Source organism: Xenopus laevis, chromosome 2L (assembly GCF_017654675.1).
Source record: "Xenopus laevis strain J_2021 chromosome 2L, Xenopus_laevis_v10.1, whole genome shotgun sequence".
Classification (NCBI taxonomy): domain Eukaryota; kingdom Metazoa; phylum Chordata; class Amphibia; order Anura; family Pipidae; genus Xenopus; species Xenopus laevis.
The window spans coordinates 8,486,112-8,512,400 of NC_054373.1; the positions used below are offsets into that span (position 1 = coordinate 8,486,112).

The window sequence follows — 26,289 nt, forward strand, 5'->3', positions numbered from 1 at the left end:
CTAAAAGAAAGATATTAATGACTTGAAAAAAAGTGCAGGAACATATAACTTAACTGGTAAAAGCACTGGAAGAATTAAATTATGAGGACAGACTATACTGCAAAAATATGCCCATTTCTGTTCCTTAAATCACCCATTTTATGTAGTAATTTAATGCTTCTACAGTTTTTGTGGGCAGAAGTTTTACACTTGTGGTTCAAAATATTACTCTCTTATAATAAAATTAGTAATAAAAGTGAGTAAAAATTTGAATCAGCTCTAATAACCCATTGCAACCAGCAGATAGATGTTACGTAATAGCTTAGAAAATATGTTTTACTAGACCTAGTTCAAACCATAATGAGTTTTATGGCATTAGGATTTAAACCTTAAAAGATAGAAGGTGTATTGTGAATTAGATTGTATCCCCAAATCTTATATTCCTTTGAAACTAATTTAGAAATGCTATTGTAGGATTAGTGTAATGGACTAAACTTGTTCAAATTCATTTTTAATATTTTAGTTCAGACATTGTACATACATTAATTTGTCACTTATATTTGTAGGTCACAGTCATGAAGAACATACTACAACAACAACTAAAGGCAAGGCTTTATCTTATTCTTCATAACAAAGCAAAAATTTAAACAGGTTAGCTGATTTGTGCTATACTCATATAGGGCTTACTTAATCCTTATTTATGGCTCTTATTGGCATGCCCTACATCTCCATTCTCCAAAATGGTAAATATTGTTCCCCCATGCAACAAAAATACAAATGCACAAAGTCCAATGGTACTAGCTGTCAATAAACATCTAGACACAAGGTTCAGTGTGATCATCATCTTCAATCACAACCCGTTTTCAATAAGAGAAACAAAAGAACCCCTATTCCATCAAGTATTACAAATGGTCTTCCAGAGTCGATTCTCTTTATACTACCAAAAACAACAACCACCAGAGTTAAGAAAAATAAATCATCTACTATAAAATACCACCAATCTATAATCAACCTTCAATTAATTCAACTAAAGTGCCTGTACTATTGAATCAATTCATTAAATTGCTGCTTAGAGCTCAATCAATTAGTGCCTATATATTGATTGATGGCTATATAACATGTTGGTATGAATTACTAACAATTAATCCATATTTTATTGATAAGTGATATATGTTAAAGTGCAGTGCCAATAAATAAATAAATTGATTCTCCCAAGGATAATAATTTAATAAAGTGTTAGAGTATCTGGATTGCAAGTAATCCAATGATTTATAGATAATTAATTTTCATTTCATTTAAAAAAGTGCAGTGATAATAAATTATATATCAGATCAATTCTCCCAATTGAGTGTAGCTGTAGTTAGTAAAATTAAATAATGACCATATATATATAGATAACTTGATTCCCAAACCACTCAATCCATTAGAAGATAGTAGGAAAAATTAAATAAAGAGAGGTGGAGTTGTCCCAATCACTTCTAACTAGAATTTTTCTATCCCTGGGACAGCACGAAGTTGGAGAAGACAGGGTAACCAGGACTGTGGTCTGCCTAAAAAAACACAAATCCTTGGTCCCCTTGGAGTCCCAGTGGGAATCAATTTATCTGTTCATATATGGTCATTATTTAATTTTTCTAACTACAACTGCACTCAATTGGGAGAATTAATTTGATATATAATTTATTAGCACTGCACTTTAAAAAGTAATTATCTATAAATTATTGGAATAATTGCAATCCAGATACTCTAGCACTTTATTAAATTATTATCCCTGGGGGCATGGCTTAATGGCATACTCCTGACTTGAGCCACCTGTAAAGCTTGAAACAAGGCCTTAAAAACCTCCAAGAAATGGGGAAACACCACAAAAAGGGTGAGCAGTCTTCCCAAACCAGCACACATGGCGCACAAAGCACAATGTTCCCGTTTCTGGGCAGGAGATCTAGAGCCTGTGCAGAAGCATGTGGTTCCAAGATGGTGCATGCAGCAACCTGGAGCTCCAGCCCCACTGGATCAGCATGCTCTGGCTTCAAGCTGATAGAGTCCCTTCTGACTTGTGGGCCATCCTTTCTTCTCTCCCAACCAAAGAAGACCTCTGCGCAATGGCAAAGATGCTTCGGGAATCTCAGAGAGCAGACATGGCACACATTAAAATGGAGCTGTGTGCAATAGAAGAGGCGCATAGCAAAATGGATGCCAGGCTGAAGGCCGCAGAGCAGGCTCACAACAAACCAACACAATGGGTCAACGATCACCATGAGTACATATACATGCTACGCAGGCATATTGAGGACTTAGACAATCGCAGACACCGCAACAACTTGAGGATTCATGGTATTCTGGAATCTGTAACCAACGCTGATCTACCCCAAACGGTTCACTCTTTAACACTATCTTGGACAGAGACATTAGCACGCACATCGAATTGGACAGGATTCATAATTCACTGGGCACCCTGAGACTCAGGGCTGAAAAACCCAGAGATGTGATCTGTTGGTTACATAAATTTACTATAAAGGAGGACATTTCAGGATTAGGAAGTCTCTATATTTCAGGATTTAGCATGTCTTACAATATAGCAAAGAGGGGCACTCAGACCCTTAACTACCATTTTATGGAAGAAGGGCATTGTCTATAATGGTGCTTCCCCCTTCGCCCTAATCGTAAGGAAAAATGAGAAACAGATCAGCCTTAAAGAATCGGATGAGCTGGAGGCCTTCTGCAAGCAAATTGGCCTGCCATAAATGGATGTCAAGGAATGGAGAGATCTAGCCTATTGTGGAGATTTTCTGGACACTCTATATACAGCACAATGGCAAAAACCTCCCAAGAAGCACAGGCACACACCAGTGAGTACCCCAGATAGAACAGAATGAATAATACTGCTTGCCAGCATAAAGTGTCTACTGTCTCCGGAAGAATGGATATTCAATACTTGAGTCCCCATATGGACAAAACTCAGCAAACGAGTCAGATTATGATCAGGCACAATCTGAACAATCAAAAAAGACTTAATAGGAACTTTTTTTTTACATAGTACTACATGGATGCCCTTGGTTACCATGATGATTATCATACTGTCCAGTCTCTCAGACTTTACGCACTTCTAATATTGCAAACCTAATTCACATAAAACCAGCACCCTCCCTGCCTTTCTCATGTGCCCTCTGGAATGCACGGTCAATCTGCAATAAACTAACAGCAGTCCATGACCTCTTTATAGCTAAATCCCTTCACCTTCTTGCAATCACTGAAACATGGCTCTCCCCCTCAGACACTGCTTCACCTGCTGCCCTCTGCTATGGAGGCTTCTCACTTACTCACACTCCTAGACTGGATGGCCGTCATGGCGGTGGGGTGGGATTTCTTCTCTCCCCAAAATGTAGGTTTCAAAATCTAACTACACCGACTTCTCTCTCCTTCACTTCTTTTGAAGTCCACAGCATACGTTTGTTTTCTCCAATCTCTCTGCGTGTTGCTGTCATATATCGCCCCCCCAGGTCCCTATTCCACCTTCTTGGATCACTTTGCTGCCTGGCTTCCATACTTTCTCTCCAGTGAGACACCTGCTCTCATTTTGGGGGACTTCAACATCCCCATTGACAACTCTGCTTCTGCTGCCACCTCTAAACTTCTCTCTCTAACAGCTTCTTTTGGTCTCTCTCAGTGGACCGACTCACCTACTCACACCGAGGGTCATGCTCTTGACCTTATATTCTGCCACTCATGCTGCCCATCCAACTTAATTAACTCTCCCTACCCTCTGTCTGACCATCATCTACTCTCCTTTCAGATACTGCTTTCACCTGCACCTTCACAACCATCTCTCTCTACCCACACGTATAGAAACCTTAATGCCTTTGAACCACAACAATTATCAACAGTATCAGCACAATCCATATCTCATATTAATACTCTCTCTTGTCCCAATATGGCAGCTTCTCTCTACAACGATGCCCTTTCAACAGCACTTGACTCCCTTGCACCTTCTACCACCCTTCACAGTCGGCCAGCTAAACCCCAACCCTGGCACACTAGTGTAACACGGTACCTCAGAAGATGTAGTAGATCAGCTGAGCGACGGTGGAGAAAGTCACGAACTGATCCTGACTTCATCCACTTCAAATTCATGCTCTCCTGCTATAACCGAGCTCTATCATTAGCCAAAGAACAATACTTCTCTTATCTAATATCTACTATGTCCTCCAAACCACAGCAGCTGTTTGCCACATTTAACTCACTCCTATGCCCCCCTCCACCTCCTCCACCTATTAATGTTACCGCCCAAGACCTTGCTCATTTCTTTAATGAAAAAATCGATCTCATTAGGTTGAGCATACCGTCCGACAACAATCTCAGACCAACGTGCAGTCCACTCACATCTACTTTGCACTCCTTCACCCCTGCAACTCTAGATGAAGTTAGCAAACTTCTAGCCAGCTCAAAACCCACCACCTGCTCCCTTGACCCCATACCCTCTCACCTTCTCCACCCAATCTCTGATACACTCTCTCCTGCACTTACCCACCTATTCAATCTTTCACTCTCTACTGGTACCTTTCCATCATTATACAAACAAGCACTAATCACTCCTATCCTCAAAAAACCTTCCCTTGATCCCAGCTCTCCCGCTAACTATCGACCGGTCTCCCTTCTTCCATTCGCATCCAAATTACTAGAAAGGCTTGTTTACAAACGCCTGATCCAGCATCTCACTCACAACTCCCTCCTCGACCCCTTGCAATCTTTCCATCATTATACAAACAAGCACTAATCACTCCTATCCTCAAAAAACCTTCCCTTGATCCCAGCTCTCCCGCTAACTATCGACCGGTCTCCCTTCTTCCATTCGCATCCAAATTACTAGAAAGGCTTGTTTACAAACGCCTGATCCAGCATCTCACTCACAACTCCCTCCTCGACCCCTTGCAATCTTTCCATCATTATACAAACAAGCACTAATCACTCCTATCCTCAAAAAACCTTCCCTTGATCCCAGCTCTCCCGCTAACTATCGACCGGTCTCCCTTCTTCCATTCGCATCCAAATTACTAGAAAGGCTTGTTTACAAACGCCTGATCCAGCATCTCATTCACAACTCCCTCCTCGACCCCTTGCAATCTGGCTTCCGCCCATCACACTCGACTGAAACTGCACTCACCAATGTAACCAATGATCTTCTATTGGCAAAGTCTAAAGGTCATTATTCCATTCTAATCCTTCTAGATCTCTCTGCAGCCTTTGACACAGTTGACCACACACTCCTCCTTGACATTCTACACTCATCTGGCATTCGGGACACTGCTCTTTCATGGTTTACATCTTATCTGTCTGACCGTTCCTTTAAAGTTTCCTTCTCTAACTCTACTTCTACTACATTCCCACTCTCTGTTGGAGTTCCTCAAGGCTCTGTTCTTGGCCCCCTGCTGTTCTCGCTCTATACAACTTCACTAGGAAAACTCATTCAGTCATTTGGACTTCAGTATCACCTTTATGCTGATGACACCCAACTCTACTTGTCTACTCCTGATCTTTCTAATTCTGTCCTTTCCCAAGTCACAGACTGTCTCTCTGCTGTCTCCTCCTGGATGTCACAGCGCCACCTGAAACTGAACCTTTCTAAAACAGAACTCATCATATTTCCTCCAAGATCTTCCCCTGTCCCTCAGATATCACTCACCGTAAACAACACCACCTTTCATTCCACCACACAGGCACGCTGCCTAGGAGTCATCTTAGACTCTCATCTGTCTTTTTCACCACACATTCAAACACTTGCAAAATCTTGCCGTATTCAACTGCGCAACATTGCTCGAATACGACCATATCTCAGTTCAGAATCAACTAAAACACTGATTCAGTCTCTCATCATCTCCCGCCTTGATTACTGCAACTTACTCCTCACAGGTATTCCAACAAGTCACCTTTCACAACTCCAATCTATTCTAAACGCGGCCGCTAGACTCATTCATCTAGCTCGCCGCTCAACATCAGCTGCTCCCATATGTATGTCCCTTCACTGGCTCCCAATCTCTTCTAGAATCAAATTCAAATTACTTACACTCACATTCAAGGCCCTTAATAATGAAACCCCTCCCTATATTTCATCTCTAATCTCCAAATACACTCCTTCACGAAAACTACGCTCTGCTTCTGATCTTCGCCTCACTTTTCCTCTGGTCACTTCTGCCCATTCTCGTCTACAAGACTTCTCTCGGGCTTCTGCTTTTCTCTGGAACTCTCTACCACAAGCTGTCAGACTTTCTCCTTCTTTCCAAACTTTCAAGCGCTCCTTAAAGACCCACCTGTTTAAAGAGGCCTATTCGATGTACCTTAATTAATCATTGCTGTATCAAAAATGACAAAGTGTTTATACAATCCTAATGTCTCAATTGTACCCTAACCTTTTAGTTTGTAAACCCTATTGTACTCTGTAATCCTTGTCTGTTATCCACCATTTATTCCCTATTTGCTATAACTGCAGTAAAGCACTGCGTATCTTGACAGCGCTATATATTTCATCCACTCTACCCCTCCCCCACATTCTCATACCCCCCCTTTTCTCTCTCTCTCTCTCTCTCTCTCTCTCTCTCTCTCTCTCTCTCTCTCTCTCTCTCTCTCTCTCTCCACATCTCCCCAGGTTGTTTGCTGTTTCATATTTCTTTTTTTCTCCTTTCTTTTATTTTTCTCTCCCCTCTCTTATTCCTTCTCATTTCTAAGCTGATAAGCTAGAGACAAGAAGCCCAAATGGGACCACAATTGTTATTATGTATTATACTTCTTCCTGTAAAGGGTCAGCAAGGCTAGAACCCCTAGTAGATACCTCTTCAGGACACTCCAGCATACCACACAGAAAATTAGAAACTTTCAAAAAACAACTCAGAGCCCGCACCCTGATAGATACCTCATCAATCCCACAACAAGAGGTTATACATACTATTCCCAACTGCACAATGTATACGCTAGGCTTGACCACATTTTTATCGGCCACTCAGACATAACTCTGCTTAAAGATGCCAACATAGATATAATATCATGGTCCGATCATGCCCTATAACCTGCACCTTAATACATACACAAAACCTGCATATGTCCCCCCACTAGCATCTAAATGACTCCTTTTTATGCGATCAACAAGTGAAAAAAGAGATAAGTCAAACACTAAAGTTATACTTTGCTGAAAATAAATGTGAAGGGATGAATCCTTGGATGCTTTGGTTAGCACACAAATGTGTAGTAAGAAGAGAGTTAATTAAGATAGGTGCTAGAAAGAAGGCAGAGCCAAACGCTGCATTCAAAGATTAATTAATTAATTACTAAAATTCGCTCCTTAGAAGCGCAGCACAAACAATCTAAGATAAGCTCACATACATTTTTGATGCCCTTATATTAGCGAGAAAAGATGATACTTACTAGAGCCATTGAACTAAATAAAAAAATTTCTTTGAACATGACATTAATATGGGAGATTGCTTGCAGCCATGCTCAAGAAAAAACAACTGTGTAATCATATAACACAGATCAGAACCCCTCAAGGCCAATTAGTTACTAACACAGCAGATATAGCTGAAGTTTTTAGGCAATTTTACATAAAACTTTATCAGCTACCCAAATCTAACACACAGGGCCTTTCTACTGAGGAGAAGATAAAAGCCAGTAGAAATTACATATGTAGTGCCAATACTCCCAGAATTACCTCTGAAGCACATAGGGTTCTGGAATCCCCAATCTCTAAGAAGGAAATTGGAACTTAAAACTACTAAAGCGGGTAAGGCCCCTGGCCCTGATGGCATTACCATTTTTTACTATAAAGAGCTGGAAAACCATCTCATTTCCCATTTACTTTCAGCATTTAACTTAATATCTACAGGAAATACTTTCCCTAAAGAAGCATTAGAGGTCCATGTCACATTAATACAGAAAAAAGGTAAAGATCCATTAGACCCAAGTAACTTTAGACCTACTGTATATCATTATTTAACACGATACTAAATTGTGTGCTAGTTCTGGCTATACAGCTAAATCAAATATTATCCCATTTGATTAGTCGGATTTGTTTTAGGATGAGAGGCCAGGGATAATACTAACAGATTGTTTAGCATAATCCAATACTCCAATGCAGGCATCCCTTTAGTAATGTTGTCCACAGACACAGAGAAAGTGTTTGAGTGGACTGGGACTTTCTTACTGCTACATTGCAAGAACTTAACCTAGGCCCTAATATGATAAATTGGATTTCCTTATTCTTATTCACCAACCCAACAGCCAAATTAAAGATAAACAGGGATCTTTTGGCACCCTTCGACATCAGAAACAGAACATAACAGGGCTGCCCCCTCTCCCCCCTGCTCTTTATACTCACCTCAGAAAGCCTTCTTAACAAAGTTAGGGCAAACACGGACATAAATGGATTCCATGTAGGCTCCAAGGAACAAAAAACCCTAGAATTTCCCTTCTAAATTTACAAATAGAGCTCCAAAATTATAATAGATATAGCAATTTCAAGATTAATTTATCAAAATAGGTGGCCTTTAACATATCACACTCACACTCAGATTATATTGCTATTCTACAAAACTTTCCTATAAAACCCGCTCGCACATACTTTACATATCTAGGAATAAAGATTTTCTCTGACCCCAAACAAACAGCAGAACAAAATTATAAGGACTTTTAACAAGCCATCTCAAGAGACTTACATAAATGGTCTAAGCCAGCCTTATCTTGGATAGGCAGAATAAACGTGTTGAAGATGAATATTCTCCCCCATTTCTTATATCTGTCACAATCAATTCCATTCCCCCCCAAATCAATGTTCCAAGCACTAAACAGTGTAACCAGTAAATACTAGTAATGGCCGAGTTTATTCGCCAGGCGCAAATTTGCGGCAAATTCCTGAGATTCAGCACCGGCGAATAAATTTGCGAAACCACTGCGAAAATTCACCTTTGCATTTTCGCCAGCAAATTTGCGCCAGTGTCAAAAAAATGGATGAGATCAAAAACGAGACGGCGGTGCCGTTTTGCAATTTTTTTGCTGTTTCGCAAATTTCACAGAAAATTTCCGAATTTTTTGGCGAAGTGAAACATCCAAAATTCCCCATCACTAGTACATACATATGGATGAACAAAAACCCCAGAATTGCTCGCAAAAAGCTCTCAGCAGCTAAAAAACATGGAGGATTAGGTCTTCCCGACTGGGAAAATTATCACAAAGCTGCCATTCTGACTAGATGTTTAGATTGGTCCTTCCATAGACAGAATAACACTATGGGCGAGCTTATGGTTATCACACACAAACAAAATATACAGAGATAGAATAGACTACAAGCTTAGATATACGCAAGAAAACTGGGATGGACTGGTTAAATCGGGCAAATGGCCCTCCTTTACAAACCCCAGTATTTGGCAATCCCGCTTTTACATCTGGATTAAATCTAGATAATTACAAAGGATGGAAGCGCCATTTATTCCGGGAACCAATTAAAAACCATAATAATTAGAAAATAATTACAGACCAAAAAATATCAGACTTAGATAGGTTTAAATACCGCCAAATTAGACATTTTATCACCTCAATATTTCTGGCATAAACACAGAGACAAGAACCTACAGAAATGGAACAGATATGGTCTGCAGAGAATGCACCAACGAAAGTGATTTCTCTTTTGTACCGTATAGGAATATTGCAGATCTTTCTCCACACCCAGCTTATTTCAAAACAAAATGGGAAAATTAACTAGCTACTACTATACACTCAGACACTTGTGAAAAAATCACACAACTAATGCATGCCTCATCTCCATGTATAAAAATGCAGTAATTCAACTACAAATTATATACACAGTGGTATACATACCTCACCAAGCTAGAGAAAATCTATGGGACGGTCTCGCCTCTATGCTAGGGATGCAAAGTCAGCCAAGGAACTCTATCACACATTTTTTGGAGCTGCCCTATCATAAAACCATATTGGGACACGATACAAGAAACTATTTTAGAGATAACAGGGACTGTTATACTACACACAACAGAAAGTATAATATCCCAAAACGCTCCGCCCGATTGGTTCAGGAAAAGGGTGCAACTTTCCTCGATCAGGTCACCGGTATCCTGATATCTGTAACTTGATTTGTAAAGAAATGAGGAGAGCACTCTGCAAGCAATTAATGCTGTGGTTATCTTTTTATTGCTTCTTGCTTATTATTATTATTATTGCTTATTACTACACACAACATTCATGCTCTACATACTGTATAAAAAATCATTGACACCGGTATTACTAGACACTGCTAAAGCGCTAATTCCACTAAGATAGAAACAAACAAATCAACTGTTAATTAAAGACTGGTTCAATAAAGTGTTGGAAGTCTATAGATGTGAGCAGTTGAGGCCTACAATAAAAAACACTCGGACGAGTGTTTTAATAAACAATTAATAAATAGTTTTTTAAATTAATATATGTACAGAACAATAAAGGGTTAATTTTTGGATCTGGAATGTGAATCCAAAATAATTAAGTTCCCTAACATGGTAGGAGAAACCTAAGCAGCCATATGAGAAATGTTATAATTTAATCTAGCCAAAGGATAACAGCCTTCGGGCGGTTTTCCCTTCAAATGAATGGAATAAGAAGGTGCGGTTTCCATGGTAACATGGTAACAAGTTCGGCCTGCTACAAGCTCACACGAGAATGGGATGACTAGAGTCAGTGTGTATTCAAGTCACGCGATACTTCTCCCCATGACGCACAACGCGGAAGTGACTTAAACCACGCTTCCGAGGGGACTCGGTTATTGCGCCTTGACAAAGCCAGTATATAGCGAAACACGTGTCGGCATTTTGAATCTAGTTGATTTCAATCTTTTAATATTTTTTAAAAATTCGGGTTCAATGGGAATGGAAGGGGTGGTTGATAATTAATTCAGTACTCGGTTCACTTTTTCTTCTCTCTCGCAATACTGAATTTACAGGAGGCCATGGATTTGTGTTTTTTTAGGCCATCATAGCTCTCGACAGTTTAGGGTTTAGATTAACAAACAAGACCACAGTCCCAGTTGCTCTGCCTTCTTTGCCTTTGTGGTGTCCCAGGGATTAGAAACAAATTAGGTAGTAGATTTGGGACAACTCCACCTCTCTCCATTATCTTATTTCATTTCAAGAAACTGAGTATTGTTTTTAAATTGTATCCTTATTAATTTATAATCAATTACCATTATCATTATTAATTTATAATGAATTACCTGAGTTATAATGAATTATTGAATTAGCACTGTCAAGCACTTTATTGATTAATTGTTGTCCAATTTTGGACGCAGTTACCTCAATCACTCATCATATAATATTGCCACAATTTTTAATCGATTCATTGTGGCTGGATTTATTCAAAGGTTTTTAATTGTAATTTAACTGAATTAATTTAATTGCACTGCACTTTATTTATAATTTATTTTCATCTCTTATTCCTATCTATTATATAATGAATTTATAGCATGGCACTTTAAGCTAATACCAATTCATGGGATTGGTCTAACGTTAATAACAGGGCTTGCACTGCAACATATGCAATTTTTTATCTAACAGGTATTGAAACAATTTATATAAGTAACAGCTAAATTAAGATTGTAAGCGGGGTACTTTTTCTCTTTGTTTTTGCTACCAGTTGAGGCCTACAGCATTGAAGGAAACAGGAAATTTTTGTAAAAAATGGTTTTACTGGACCCAGTATTTGGGTTCTGACCACTACCTGCAGCTCAGCCAAACCTGAAGTCAGAAATAGCAATGGTGAGCATTCCAGGACGTGCTCTTTAGTAAGCTATAATTGTGATACACTGAGAGTCAAACATCCTTACCCCATCCATCAGCTTTCTCCCCCAGACGCTTCCATTGCAGGTAAAGGATATGCTTTAGTGTAAGCCGTAAACCGACCTGAATGTGGGGATTCCTGGACAGTATAAATATATCCCTATACCCCACTCTCTCCCTTCTAATCTCTCTCTGTTCCATTTACATGGAATGTTATATTTCAAAGTTCCCAATATTATTTGGTTTTATTGCCATTAATGTGCTAGTTGGCACAACCCAGCATGTTTTCCTGTATGACTAGACTGAAGCAATCCAAATGGAAGGCAGTTGGCCATGCTGGAGGAATGAACATGATAGAGCAGCAGAAATATCAGCTAGTTCAAACTGATCACCGTGCGGATCATCACTGTTTTGTCCTGTTTCTTTCTGTGCTGACATGAGATTGTTATTTGACATGGAATGTATAAAACCAATAACAAATTTTAGTTAAAAAAAATCATTATCCCTGGGAAGATCAATGAATGTATTTATTGGCACTGCACTTTAACATATATCACTTATCAATAAGATATGAATTACTTGTTAGTAATTCATACCAGCACTTTAAATAGATATCAATCAATTTGTATATAATCAATCAAAGGCACTAATAGATTGAGCTCTAAGCAGCAATTTAATGAATTGATTCAATTACACAGGAACGTTAGTTGAATTAATTAAAGGTTGATTATAGATTGGTGGTATTTGATAGTGGATCGTGTATTTTTCTTAACACCAGTGGTTGTTGTTTTTGGAAGCATAAAGAGAATCAACTCTGGAAGACCATTTGTAGTACTTGATGGAATAGGGGTTCTTTCTCTTATTGAAATTGTTAATCAAGTTATACTGATTAAATCTGATCTCGATTCTAATACAGTGGTGTGAAAAACTATTTGCCCCCTTCCTGATTTCTTATTCTTTTGCATGTTTGTCACACAAAATGTTTCTGATCATCAAACACATTTAACTATTAGTCAAAGATAACACAAGTAAACACAAAATGCAGTTTTTAAATGAGGGTTTTTATTATTTAGGGAGAAAAGAAATCCAAACCTGTGTGAAAAAGTAATTGCCCCCTGAACCTAATAACTGGTTGGGCCACCCTTAGCAGCAATAACTGCAATCAAGCGTTTGCGATAACTTGCAACGAGTCTTTTACAGCGCTCTTTGACTGGGAAAACATGGATATGTTTTTGGTTTTCATGTGATTCCAAACAGATAGAGCTGTAATGGTAGTATGATACATATTGGATGTTTGTGCTATTACTGACACACTATCTGACTACAAAAGTTGTTGCAATGTTAGAGGAGTTATTGCTTGCTGATATATATAGCCAATGTTTATGACTTACTGGAAGATTCCACATTGTAATCTGCTCCATAATTGCAGCCTTATAGCACTTTTTGAGGTTTGGAATGCCAAACCCACCTTTTCTAAATATTTGCGTTGGATCTTGGGCTTTTTGTCACCCCAAATAAAATTATTAAACGTCTTCTGTGCTTGGTGTATAAATGCCTTGGTAATGGTAATAGAAAGTGTTCTGAATAAATAAAGGAGTTTAGGCAAGGCAATCATTTTGACTGTAGCCATCCTGCCTAATCATGAGATATGAAGTGGGCTCCATTTCTGAAATTGGGATTGTATTTCCGCATGACCCTTAAGATAGTTTCACTTGTAGGTTTCTGAATGAGATTTACAAAGTTCAACACCCAAGTATGCAATTGAATGTTGTTTCCATTGGAATGGGTATGATTGCTGTAAATTGGATAGTTGGATTGTTGATAGCTCTAGTTGAAGTGCTTGAGTTTTGGCTATGTTTAATTTATAATAAGAAATTTCACTAAATTCAGATAAAATTTGGAAAGTGATGGGAAGTGATGATTCCGGGTTGGTAAGGGATAGCAAAATATCGCCTGCAAAAAGCACTATCTTGAAATGTGAGTTGCCTGATATTGCTTGACAATAGTGATGGCCGAATTTGCGAAAAATTCGCGAAACGATTTTTTCGATGCTGGCCTCTGTTTTCGGTGCCGGCGTCCGTTTTTTTCCCGAATTTTTTTGGACGCCTGCGAATTTTCGCCAGCAAATTTTTGCGGGTGTTTCACTAATTTTTTCGCCGACGTCGAATCGCGAAAATTCGCTACGAGTTCGCGCCTGGTGAATAAATTCGCCCATCACTACTTGAGAATTTCTAATCATATTGGCTAATGGCTCTAAAATGAGATTGAATTTCAGGGGAGAAAGTGGGTATCCCTGTCTTTTGCCATTCGTGATACTAAATTAATTTGACAGGAAGCCTATATTAATCACCTGAGCTGAAGGTTTTGTATAAAGTGCCATTATGGCATGATAAATCTTCCCTTGGAATCCATATGCTTGGAGCACCTCTGCCATATATTGCCAGTGGACTCTATCAAATGCTTTTCCTGCATCGAGTGCTACGAGGACTGTTGAAATTTTTTTTTGTAGATTTTTTGTTAACATTTTTCTTGTATTGTCTGTGCCTTGTCTACCTTTATTAAAACCTGTTTGGTATTGATGTATAATGCCCGGTAAGATTTCCTTCAATCTGTTGATATAGTGGTAATTGTGGCTTTCAACATTTCTTCTCTAAATTCATCCATTTGAAGAATATGGTTAAATAGTAGCATTAATTGATGAACTAATATTGTTTGAAATGGCTTATAATATTGAATTGTTAGCCCATCTGGACCTGGGGCTTGTCCATTTGGATTTGCATGTAATGCTTCTCAAATTTCTTGATCAGTAATCAGGGTATTAAGCAGATTCAATTGTTCGGACAGTAATCATGGGAGGTTAGCTCTCTTGAGAAATTCTTTTACTTTTTTGATTTAATGGCTGGGGAGTCATAGGATCGAGATTCAAAGTTGTATAAAGTTGAATAGTAGCTTGCAAAAATGGTTGCTATTTACTTAGGATTTGTTTTTTGTATTCCCTCTGTGTCTGAAATATGATCTATTGCTTGATTAGCCTGCTTCTGTTTTACAAATTAGCAAGATGTTTGGAGGCTTTGTTGCTTTTTTTTTTTTCTGTTGTAATGTAGTTTTTGCAAAAGGAAATCCATTTTTTCTAGTTCTAGTTCATGAATTTTGCTTCTGGATTCTGTGATTAACTTAACCAGTACATTTGATGTGTCTGTCTTGTTTTTTGTTTCTAGGTCTTTTAGTTGTCGAGTTAAGTTATTTATTGTTGGCTCTCACTGTTTTTTAACATTAGATGCGTGTTTGATTAGATGACCTCGAAGTACAGACTTGTGTGTGCACCATAAAGTTGTGGATGAGACCTCCCCATTTGAGTTGTTTTGGATATAGTCTTATAGTTCTTGTGTGCATTGCCACACTGTCATTTTGTGCCACAATAATGATTCATTGATCCGCAGCGCGTAACAGTGGAATGATGGAAGAGAGATTTGAATTTGCATGTAATGGGAGCGGAGTTGTGTTGACTTTCTGTCCAGTTCTGCTGGAATTGGATACGACATATAGTAAATATTGTAACCAGGCTTTCAACAAATGGTATACAGTTGTTGGTAAGAGAGAGAGAGGGGTTAAGAAAAGTAAAGATTTGCTAGTAGGAAAAAAGAAAAGAGAGAAAAAAGCCAAAATATGAATAAACATGTTATTTTGTTATTTCATTGATTTTCCTGATTTTATTTTTGTGATTTTATTGCAGTTTTATGCTTGCATTGTTTGTCATGTTTTATTTGGCATAGCTTTTCAGTATGATAGTTTGGAGTACAAATACATTTTTTGCAATTTTCAGAATGTGTACTTTACAAAAATATATTGTTTCAGGGGGTCTTTGTGCTGTTAGGAGGGTCTTGTGGCACATAATACGCAGTCAAGGAGCTTTTCCTGCAGAAGGTGAAAAGACAGCAGAGAAAATTCAAATGCACTAATTTTATTTGGGGTCAGCACATGCCTGCTGCTTTGGTATATCTATGCATTTTGGGCATCAGACTGTTCAGAAGACCCTTGATGTCAATATTTAGGGTATTTTACAATAAATGGATAAGAAATTGGGTGATATAAATGCGGTCAATTGCAAGAAATGGCGATTTTCAGAAATATCATGAAAAACCACTGTATTTAGTGTAGTTTTGCAGTATGGTAGTTTGGCTTAGAAAGACATAATTACCTATTTTGTATTTTTTAGAATGTGTACTTTCCAAAGATATATGGTTTTCAGGGGTCACCATCATTTTTTGTTCCATATTATCCCACATAAAACATGCAGTGTTTATAAATTAGTGTAAATGAAAGAAATTAAATACGTATGCACAAGAAAGATTTTGGGGTCTTTACATGTCATACTTTGATAAACCTATGTACATTGGGCATCAAACTGTTCAGAGGACCCCATGCTTTCATATTTGGGGTGATTTATCTTGATATCTAATAGTATGTTGGAAATAAGATGCTCTGCAGGGTGGAAGTTTTGAAGTGATTTTTGGAAGTGTCACCAAAATTGCCAAATTTAGGAAAGGTTAGCGGCTTGGTGCTTTGGAGTAGAAAGACATGCATACCCTTTTATGATTCTGGTGAATATGTACTTTCTGAAAATATATGGTTTTCTGGGGTGAATGTACATTTTTCTACCTACCCCACCCCAAAATTATGTAAATGTGTTGATTTTGCAGTACCTGAAATGACAGACCATTTTTGTCATGAATATTCTATTGCACAACAAATTGTGTTGTAGCCCATAATTTTTGGCACAAACTACATTAGAGTATATGGGTGTTTTTTTATGTGGCACTTTGTTTCTGCTGTGGGGCTACCCATAAAAATTGGGAAGGCAAAAGCTCATGTTTTTTTTTCTACGAGTGATGCAACCTGGATTTGTGATCAAGTGATGTGAGTGCTTATATATATGTGTGTGTATATTTTTTTTATCACTGCTGAAAAATGTGCAAAACCACGTAAACCCGAGAAATTCACAAAACCTTTTTTGTCATGAATATTCTGTTGCGCAACAAATTATTTTGTAGTCCATCATTCTTGGCACAAACTACATTAGAGTATATGGGTGTTTTTATGTGACACTTTATTTCTGCTTTGGGGCTACCAATAAAAATCGGGAAGGCAAACCTGGATTTGTGATCAAGTGTTGTGAGTGCTTATATATATGTGTGTGTATATTTTTTTATATTTACTGTTACATCACTAATTGTGTTCAAAAAGTTGCAAATAGATGGAAAAGTCAGTCCTTTAGTTCAATCTACTCCTGCCGATCATACTTCAGACTGTAGAATACTTCGCAATATATAGAAAAATGGATCAGCGCCTCTGGCATAGGCGACAAACAAACATCAGGAAAAAAAGAAGAAAAAACAGAAAATATATAGTGTAGTAATTTTGTAATTTTGGAATCAGACACCAAGCAAATTCACTAACATTCGTAGTTTCGTCAGGTGCAACTTCGCCGCACTTCGCCGCACTTCGCCGCACTTCGCCAGCGCTTCGCAAATTCACTAAAATCCGAAGTTGCGCTCAGGGGTAGCGTAAGGTTGCGAAGTTGCGCTAGCGTTGATTCGCTATGTAAAGCAAAGTTACGCTAGCGAAGGCTAATTTGCATACGGCGCGAAATTCAAATTTCAATGGAGGAATACGTATCAGCACTACAAATGCTAAGAAAACCTTCAAATCATCAAATAAAATTTTTATTTTGCCCTACACATGTGCCCACTGTCTAGGTAAGTTGCCATGAGTCAGGAAATGTAGGGGGGAAGGAGGGGAGCCCCAAAAAATTTTTCGATCTTTTTCAGCCTATCACCCATAATGTAGAAAACACGCCAGCGTTTTTTGGGACAATCCCTATCTACTCTATTGCGCTTCGCCAGGTCTGAGGTGGCGAAGGAAGTCTAGTGTAAAAGGTAGCGTTCAGTACACTGCGCAAGTTAGTGAATTTGCGTAGTTACATCGCTAGCGAAACTTCGCCTGGCGTAAGGGTGCGAAGTAACACTAGCGAAACTACACCAGCGTTCGTTAGTGAATTTGCGCAGTAACGAAAATGCCAAACGCTAGCGAATTAACGCTAGCGTTCGGCGCTTCAGCGCTTAGTGAATTTGTCCCAAGTGTTGTTATGAGGAAGCTGATTGGACCAGCGAAACGCGTCAGGCGGTGGGGACAGAACGGCGGTTTGCAGGAAAGCAGCCATGAGGGCTATTACAGATACAACTGGGCAACCTGCGCAAAACAGCCTTTTTTATGAAAATGTATACAAAGAATAACAAAAATGTGAGTGAAATATTTTAAATTTATTAGAAGTTTTATTAAAGCAAAATTACACGATACAAGTCTCTTTTCTATGTGAGAGGACAAGGAGTGACGGAGGAGAAAAGGAGCGTGAATATCATTACGGGCAGACTAAAGATCTGCTATGAAGTAAAGTTGTAAAAATACTTACATACAGTACATATTTCATTAGTCCTAAATCTTAAAGGGGTGGTTTACCTTTACGTTAACTTTAAGTATGTTATAGAATTCTAAGCAACTTTCAAATTGGTCAATTGGCTTCATTATTTATTTTATATAGTTTTTAAATTATTTGCCTTCTTCTTCTGACTCTTTCCTGCTTTCACTGTCACTGGCTTCATCTAAAAAAACAAATGCTCTATAAGGCTACAAATGTATTATTATTGCTTTTTATTACATCATCTTTCTATTAAGGCCAGTCTCCTATTCATATTCCAGTCTCTTGTTTTAATTCTAGCAACCAGGTGAAATTGCAAACTGGAGAGCTGCTGAATAAAAAGCTAAATAACTCAAACACCACAAATAATAAAAATACAAAAAACAATTGCAAATTGTCTCAGAATATCACTCTCTACATCATACTAAAAGTTTATTTAAAGGTGAACAAGCCTTTAAATATCTTATCATAGGTAAAAGGTATTTAAAACTTGTAAAACTATATTCTTGAGGAGGAAAACCAGGGGTACAACATCACTAACACATGCATTATATCCCTGCTAACAAAGTGTGTTACCTGCCCATGGGGGGCAAATACTTGGCAGAGCTGCCTCATCTGCTGCCTCTGCACTGAAGTACCCCACATTTGCCCCTGAGTACCCCTGGTACTGTGCTTCAGTAGGTAATTGCTAACCACCTACCACTGCTATACAAGGCACTCCACCATGTGCACGGTAGAATTTCAGCACATCCGCATGTCACAGATCAGCTGTGGTGACATATGATACTGCTGCTGCATCCATGCCAAAGACACGTTGGCAGTGGGGGACCTGTGAAAGTGGCGACATACCCTACGTGCCTTTTCCAGTAAGTCACCCAACCATTGGTAGCACTTCAGGAAGCACTGCACCACAAGGCTGAGTACATCTGCAAAGCAAGGCACATGGGTCAGTCAGCCTAGTGGCGGCCAGCCTCTGCTCCATCTGAGTCTGGAAGGCAGCCATGAGCACAGGTGCAGTATGACTCCTCTCCCCCAGGCAGAGGAGTTGTAGCACAGCCTGAAGCATAACTGTGGGGATGATTCAGGAGTGAAGCATGCTTGACAAAGGGTTACTACCCTGAAACATTGCACAATTGCAAATAAATACACAAGGGTTTTCCCTGTTTGAATCAGCGGTGAGTGCCAGTGATTTTCTTGGAACAGTCCTATGTGCGCCAGTTGCCCCAATGCGACCCAATTCCACCTGCTGCTGTGGTTGCTGCTGCTGTTATTGCTGCTGCTGTGGTTGCAGCTGCTGCTGCACTACAGTGCCCAGACTAGGCATGGGAGGTGAGCAGTCTAGCTCTGACTCAGAGCTTGAGTCAGTTGCACTGACTCAGAAAAAAAACTGCACAAACTCCTCTAGCTAAATAGCACACACAACTTTCCTATCTCCTACTCTAACCAATACCAAAAAAGCAACCTCTGCACCTCTTTATATAGATAGTGGGAGGGCTCAGATCTAATTTGCTACTGTGGAAGGAAAGGGGAAGGCAAAAATGATGTTACCATTTGTACTTTTTTTCGCGCATGCCTTTGGCATTAAAATCTGGCGCACAACAAAAGAAATTGCTGTGAGACGTGTGGCGAATTCCCAGCAAATTTGACTCAGGCTATTTTTTTGGCCCATCCCTAATGGTCTATTTATCATTTGGATAGGATCAAAAATTGTATCTGCTAATACATGTTGTCTTATGTATGATGCATTGGCAGATGAGAAGTCAAGAGGAACTTCAGTACCTTCATGCAGTTGTAGTAAATTCCAAGATAATATAGGTATAGATAATAGATTGATATTTTTTATTTACTGTCAGTTCATTAAATATGGGTCTACTATGCTTTGTACTATGAACTTTTTTTGATAAGTGATTTTTATCTGTAACTTTTCCTCAGTTTCAAATCTTAAATTTGTTTTCTCTTATGTGTTGTTCTTGTTTATCACATCATATCAACAGAGTTGAGGAAAAGTAGATATTTTCAAGTTCTTCAAATTTTACTTGATTCATATCCATAAAATTGTTGGTAAACATTGTTACAGTATGTGATATGCAATATAACACCTCTATATAATTTTAAGGTTCCCTGGCCTTGTGTAGTGTAATGTATTTGCTGCAGCATATACGGCCATTGTACTTTAACTGCACGCCGTATGCAAATTAGCCAATGCTATTGTAACTTCGAATTGCTGAGTGTATTTTTGCTAGCACAACTTCGCCAGCATTCTGTACACTGTGTGAATCTTCGGATCTTCGTGAATTAGCGTTGTCCAGGCAAATTTAAGCCTGTCGAAGTTTTGCGATATGCGTGAAGCCAGCGATGGCTAATTTTTGCCGGTTAGTGAATTTGCCCCATAGTTTCCTATTTCAGAGAGATGAAGCATATATTATATTTTTGCAACAGATCCCCTTTAAACCATCAAACCTTGTGCTTGAGTAACATTGTAGCCAGTTATACATATTGTTACATCTTATCTCCAATTGCTGACAAAATATCCTTCAGGGCCAGATTTAATTCAGTAACAAAAAGTTTGTGAATCATGTGAAAACTCATTGAGGAGATTCAAAAAATCCTAATTCAGTTCCAGTTTTTTCTTATAGTCTTCAATAGTGTTTTCACATGATAAATAGTGATGGGCAAATAATTTTGCCACGCATGGATTTGCGGCAAATTTTTGCTTTTAATATATCACTCATGATTTTTACCTCAACAACAACAACTAAAGGTAATGTTATGGTACTTCTTATTACAACAGTGTCAAACTCCAGCATAAATAAGGTGCCTAACCTGTTGGCAATACAACTCACTTGGTAATGTGGTTCTCCACATTATGGGTTCTAAGGAATACACAGTGTACATTGGCCTGAAGGAGTTTTAGCCTATTCCTCCTTACAGAGCAACTTCAAATTAGGGATATTGGTTGGTTTCCTCAAATGAACTTCCCATTTCAGTTCCTTGTAAAACATTTCTGTAGGGTTAAAGTCATGACTTACCATTTTACAACACCAACTTTAGTCTACTTTAACCATTCTTCGCTAGATGAACTGTACTAGGGGACATTGTCTTTCTGAATTGAGCTTTCATTCATTTGCTGGTACAATTCAGAATTCATAGTTGCATAGTTCCATCAATGATGACAAGTTGTACTGGTTCAAAGACCACAAGCAGGTACAACCATGATGCTGCCATATCCATTTTTTACAGACAATCCCCAGAAGCCTACTTTAGCTTGACCTCTGCCACAGGCTATACAAGGTTATAAAAACAGTTTGGCCCATTAGCCAATAGCCTATGCTGACCGCAGTAAAGTCAAAACCCACACGGGAACAAAAAGAACAAGGCTCCTTCAACTACTACTACTAAAGATTAAGGTTTTTTTTTTTAGGAAATGTGTACTTCATTGGATGGTTTTATAGAGCGGATGGAGAAATGTATGTTGTAACTAATCCCTTGAATTGTTTTAAACTAAATTTTATCTTATGATCTTTTAGAACAGACTAATAGCCACTTTTTAAATGTGCCTATAGTTTATAAGGTATGCACCATACATTAAGAGTTTGTGCTAGTTTAATATATAACTAGTTAATATTAAAAGTTAATATTTAATGTATTTGCAAAATTCCCCCAAAAAACAAAATCATTTCATAAGTTACGGGTTTGCAGTTTACTGCCTAGGTTAAGGTATATTGGCCTTGAATATATTTTTGTGCTTGCATAAAGAGTTGGCTGAACAAAACTGTAATCATAAGGCACTGTGGGACACACCCACATATCCTGCTTGACATTACAGTGGAACTGGATTGGTAGCGATGAATTCTTTAAACCTTGTACCTACTACGGTATTATTCCCACTTTGCCAGACATTTGGGTCATTCACTGCCTTACCAAAACATACTTATATTGGAAAAGTGAAATGCTTAACCTGTAATACTATTACATTAATCTATATCACCTAGTCTTACAAGACTTGATTTTGCAAATGCTACTGGTGCTTAAACTGAGGCCACTCCCTATGAACAATGTAGGGGCATGTAACTTCTAAGCTGTGTTTAGTACATGAGGATGTACTAGAACATTAACCATTCTGGTATCTTGTAAGTATTAAAATGTAAGTGAGGATTTATTAAGGCGATAAGTAATTTATCTGCATTTCAAATAGAAGGATTTCATTGACTGAGCTTATTTATTAAAACTTCTGCTTTTTTAAAACATGTAAGCAAATGGTAATGTATGCCTTCATTGCAATTCAAAACTCTTTTTCTCTGAGTTCATTATTTTTATTTTCTTACTCTATCAGCTCCAACAACCATACAGATAGGTAAGATTTTTATCTCATTCTTTCTCAATATCTAGTATATGGATCTGGTCAAAAACAGAATGTAAGGGTTGCCAGGTGCTTAACAAAAGGAGTTTTTTTAATTTGTTGACACAGATATGGGTTACTTTTTGCTTTGTTTTTTTCTTGTTTTTAACTTTACTGATGAGCTTTAGGGTCAAATGAATAACAGAAGGGGTCATGATAATATATAAATGATTCAGTACGTATATAGGGGTGTTTCTCACATGAACAGTAATTATCTTATTATGTTAATCATTAGATGACATTGACATCACAGTTTCCCGCTAGTTTATGTATATAATGCATCCCTGTTTGTGACCAATACACTTTGCAAAAGGCCAAAATGTTAGGCTGTAAACTTTGCAATAAAAACATTCTTATTTATATGAATAAGACCTGATACTGCACCCAGGCATATGAACTTTTTATTCAGGAGTGCTGGCTTTCCGTGGTGTTTTATATATATATATATATATACACATATACACACACACATATTCCTGTGTGTTCCTGAAGATGGCTCAAGTAGTGGAGCTGAAAACATTGAGAATAAAATCTTTTTTGTTTATTTTTTATGAAGTCGTGCTGGTGCGGTTTCTCTTCTTACTATAATTACTGGTGTTCCTAACCAGCACACAGGCATTGGATTGCGATTGACCATGTGCACCGTTCCTAAGTTTACTGCTATACACACACATATATATATATATATATATGTGTGTGTGTGTAGATATACCGTTAAAGCATTTGATATAGAACTAAAATTAAATTAAGTAACATTTGCCACAAATATATTACTGTCTCCTACTTCCCCACTTTGATGAATCAGTGCCACCTCAATCAAAACCTAAAAAAGTGATCATTGTTGAGCTTAAATGTGTTAATTTTCCAGCCTGTACTCTTTCCACTTATACAGTATTGATAAATTCTTTCTTTCACATACTTATGCATGATCTCATCACAATAACCTGTATCTATAACTCCCAACTCTGCCCACTACAATCTGTACAAATTCAGCTATTAAAATTTTTCTCCTCTCATCTAAGACAAAACAGTACCCTTTACTAATGAAATCTTTATCTGGGCTTCCCATTAAGCAAATAACTTTCAAGGCCCTTCATTAATTTTATTAATTCCATTCCTTTAAAGCAATTGTAATTTGTATTAATGTGTATTTGTTGTTCTATTGATTCCTGTTTACTAAATGAAAACACTATTCTGCTGTGCAGAGCTACATGCACAAGTAACACTATATACAGTAAATAAAAATATACATACACACATAAAGCCAGGAAAAAATAAAAAATTTACTTTTAAATTTTTAAATGTGATTTCATTTTTCTCTGTAATAATAAAACAGTACCTTTTACTTGATCCAAACTTAAGACTTAATTTTTACATGATTTTCTAGTAGCGCTAAAGTTTGAAGATCCAAATTACAGAAAATATCCATTATCCAGAAAACCCCATGTCCCAAGCATTCTAAATAACAGGTCCCATACCTGTATACTTAGGGGCATATTTATCAAGGGTCGAATTTCGAATTGAAAAAACGTAGAAATTCAAATTCAAAAAGACCAACCGAAATTAAGTTGAAGGTTTTTTTTTTGACTGAATAGGTCCGTTTTCAATCGAATAGGTCCTTATTCGGCTGAATTCGAATAGTACAAATCGAAGGAATAGCGCATTCGATCGAATTTGTCCACCGATTGACTCCAAATTGGTTCTAGGTCCCCCATAGGCTAAAACAGCAATTCGGCAGGTTTTAGATGGGGAATGATTGAAGTTTTAAAGAGACAGTACATGATACATTTCGATATTCGAATTTTTGCATTTTTTTCAAATTCTAATCAAATTTGGACTAATCGTTAGTCAAAGGATACAAAAAATAGCTTGAAATTTGAATTTTAAGGTTTTTTGGTCGAATAGGTCAGTTTTAGATCGAATAGGTCCATATTCGGCTGAATTCGAATTGTACGAATCAAAGTAATAGCGCATTCGATCGAATTCAATATTTTTTTGCAAAAAAACCTTAGATTTTTCAATTGACTCCAAATAGGTTCTAGGGGGTCCCCCACATTCTAAAACAGCAATTCAGCAGGTTTTAGATGGCAAATGATTGAAGTCGATTTTTTAAAGAGACAGTACATGATAAATTTTGATATTTGAATTTACAAATCTTTTTAAAATTCAAATCAAATTTGGACTATTCCCTAGTCAAAGTACACAAAAATAGTTCGAAATTAGATTTTTTTTCATTTGAAAATTCACCTCGACCTTTGATACATCTGCCCCTTAGACATATGCATTTATTTATTTATTTAAGATAATCAAGGAAACATTTAAATGTCACTCATAATTCATTCTGCTTCTTTCTCCTTCTATGCTATGCTTAAGAAAATAGAGAGAAAAAGGTAGAGGAAAAGGAAAAATATATTTGAACTTCATGAAAGTGCAAAGCAAACATTTAGATAAAAGTGCTTTAATGAAAGGTGTTTAAGATGCAACTCACTTTAGGAAAAGCACAAGTTGCCTACTATACCTTTGGATGTAAATGAGCCCTAGAATCTTAAACAAAAAACTGCTCAGCATCTCTTTGCATCAGAATTATTTATTAGGGTAAATCTGCATTTTCCCTACACCATAGTTGCCCCAAACTTCTGTTCTATAGGACTATTTTAGTTGTCTAAAAGGCAGTAGGCCAGCAATACTTTAATGTTTGAATCAGCAATAATATAGGGGTTATTTATTAAACCTCAATTTTATTTTGTCAGACTTTTTGGGACAAAAAACCCTCTAATTTTTCAAGATTCATTTTACCCTAATGCTGCAAAAAGCCATAATCTGAAAATCCACAATCTCAGACCTCAATCATGTATAATTAAAAGGGAGTGGCACCTGTCCCAATTTGAAGATATTGTGGTTTGCACTGGGTTTAGCCCAATAAATCTATATTCTATAATTCTATATTTATGGGGGTTTTGGGCAAAACCCCCTGTAACAAAACTGGGAGGTAGTTCCATCCACCAGGTGTACTAAGTGGGAAAAATAAAAAGAAGACTATAAAAATTACTAATACTTCCAGGCTAATCCAAAGAGGCCTACTCTAGCTTCACCTCTGCAACAGGCACAACTCAAAACCAGCCTGAATGCACCCAGGTCCTCTGACCCCACGGATGGTGCTTCACTGGATCTCTCCAAAACTGGAGTTGCCCCAAAACTTTAGAAAGCGCCACAGTGCTTGGGTAGCATGTGACCACCTGGTGATTAATATGCCCACTCACCTACACCCCAAATCCTATCTGTCTGGGCCCACTGAGATCCTATAAACCTGTAGGTCTCAGAGGTACCAGACAGCCTAGAGCCCCACTACAAATTAACAATGTAAGCAAAGTTACTATGCAAACCCCAAAAAGAATAAAAATGTAGGTACTTTTCATTAGCCAAGCCAGTTGAGTTATTAATTGGAATTTAATAGGAGAAGTTCACAGCACACAATATAGCAATATATAATACACATACAGTACACTAAAGGAAATGTGAAAAATGTTCAAAAAAAACTTCCACTTACATCCCTATTGTAAGAAACTGTAAATAGCCTCAGTAGAGGTTTAGCTTAATCCTGGTTTTGGAGATCCAGGGAGTCCTTGCACAAC

At 37.8% G+C, this 26,289-nt stretch overlaps 1 protein-coding gene across 1 annotated transcript in view; it reads left to right on the forward strand.

Moving 5' to 3' along the window:
- The window catches only part of LOC108707398 (integumentary mucin C.1), a 92,038-nt gene that overhangs the window by 49,207 nt on the left and 16,542 nt on the right, over nucleotides 1-26,289 (forward strand). Inside the window, exons 12-13 of the mRNA XM_041581506.1 lie at nucleotides 546-584; nucleotides 22,592-22,612. Coding sequence (XP_041437440.1) covers nucleotides 546-584; nucleotides 22,592-22,612 — 60 coding nt within the window. The remainder of the gene's footprint in view (nucleotides 1-545; nucleotides 585-22,591; nucleotides 22,613-26,289) is intronic.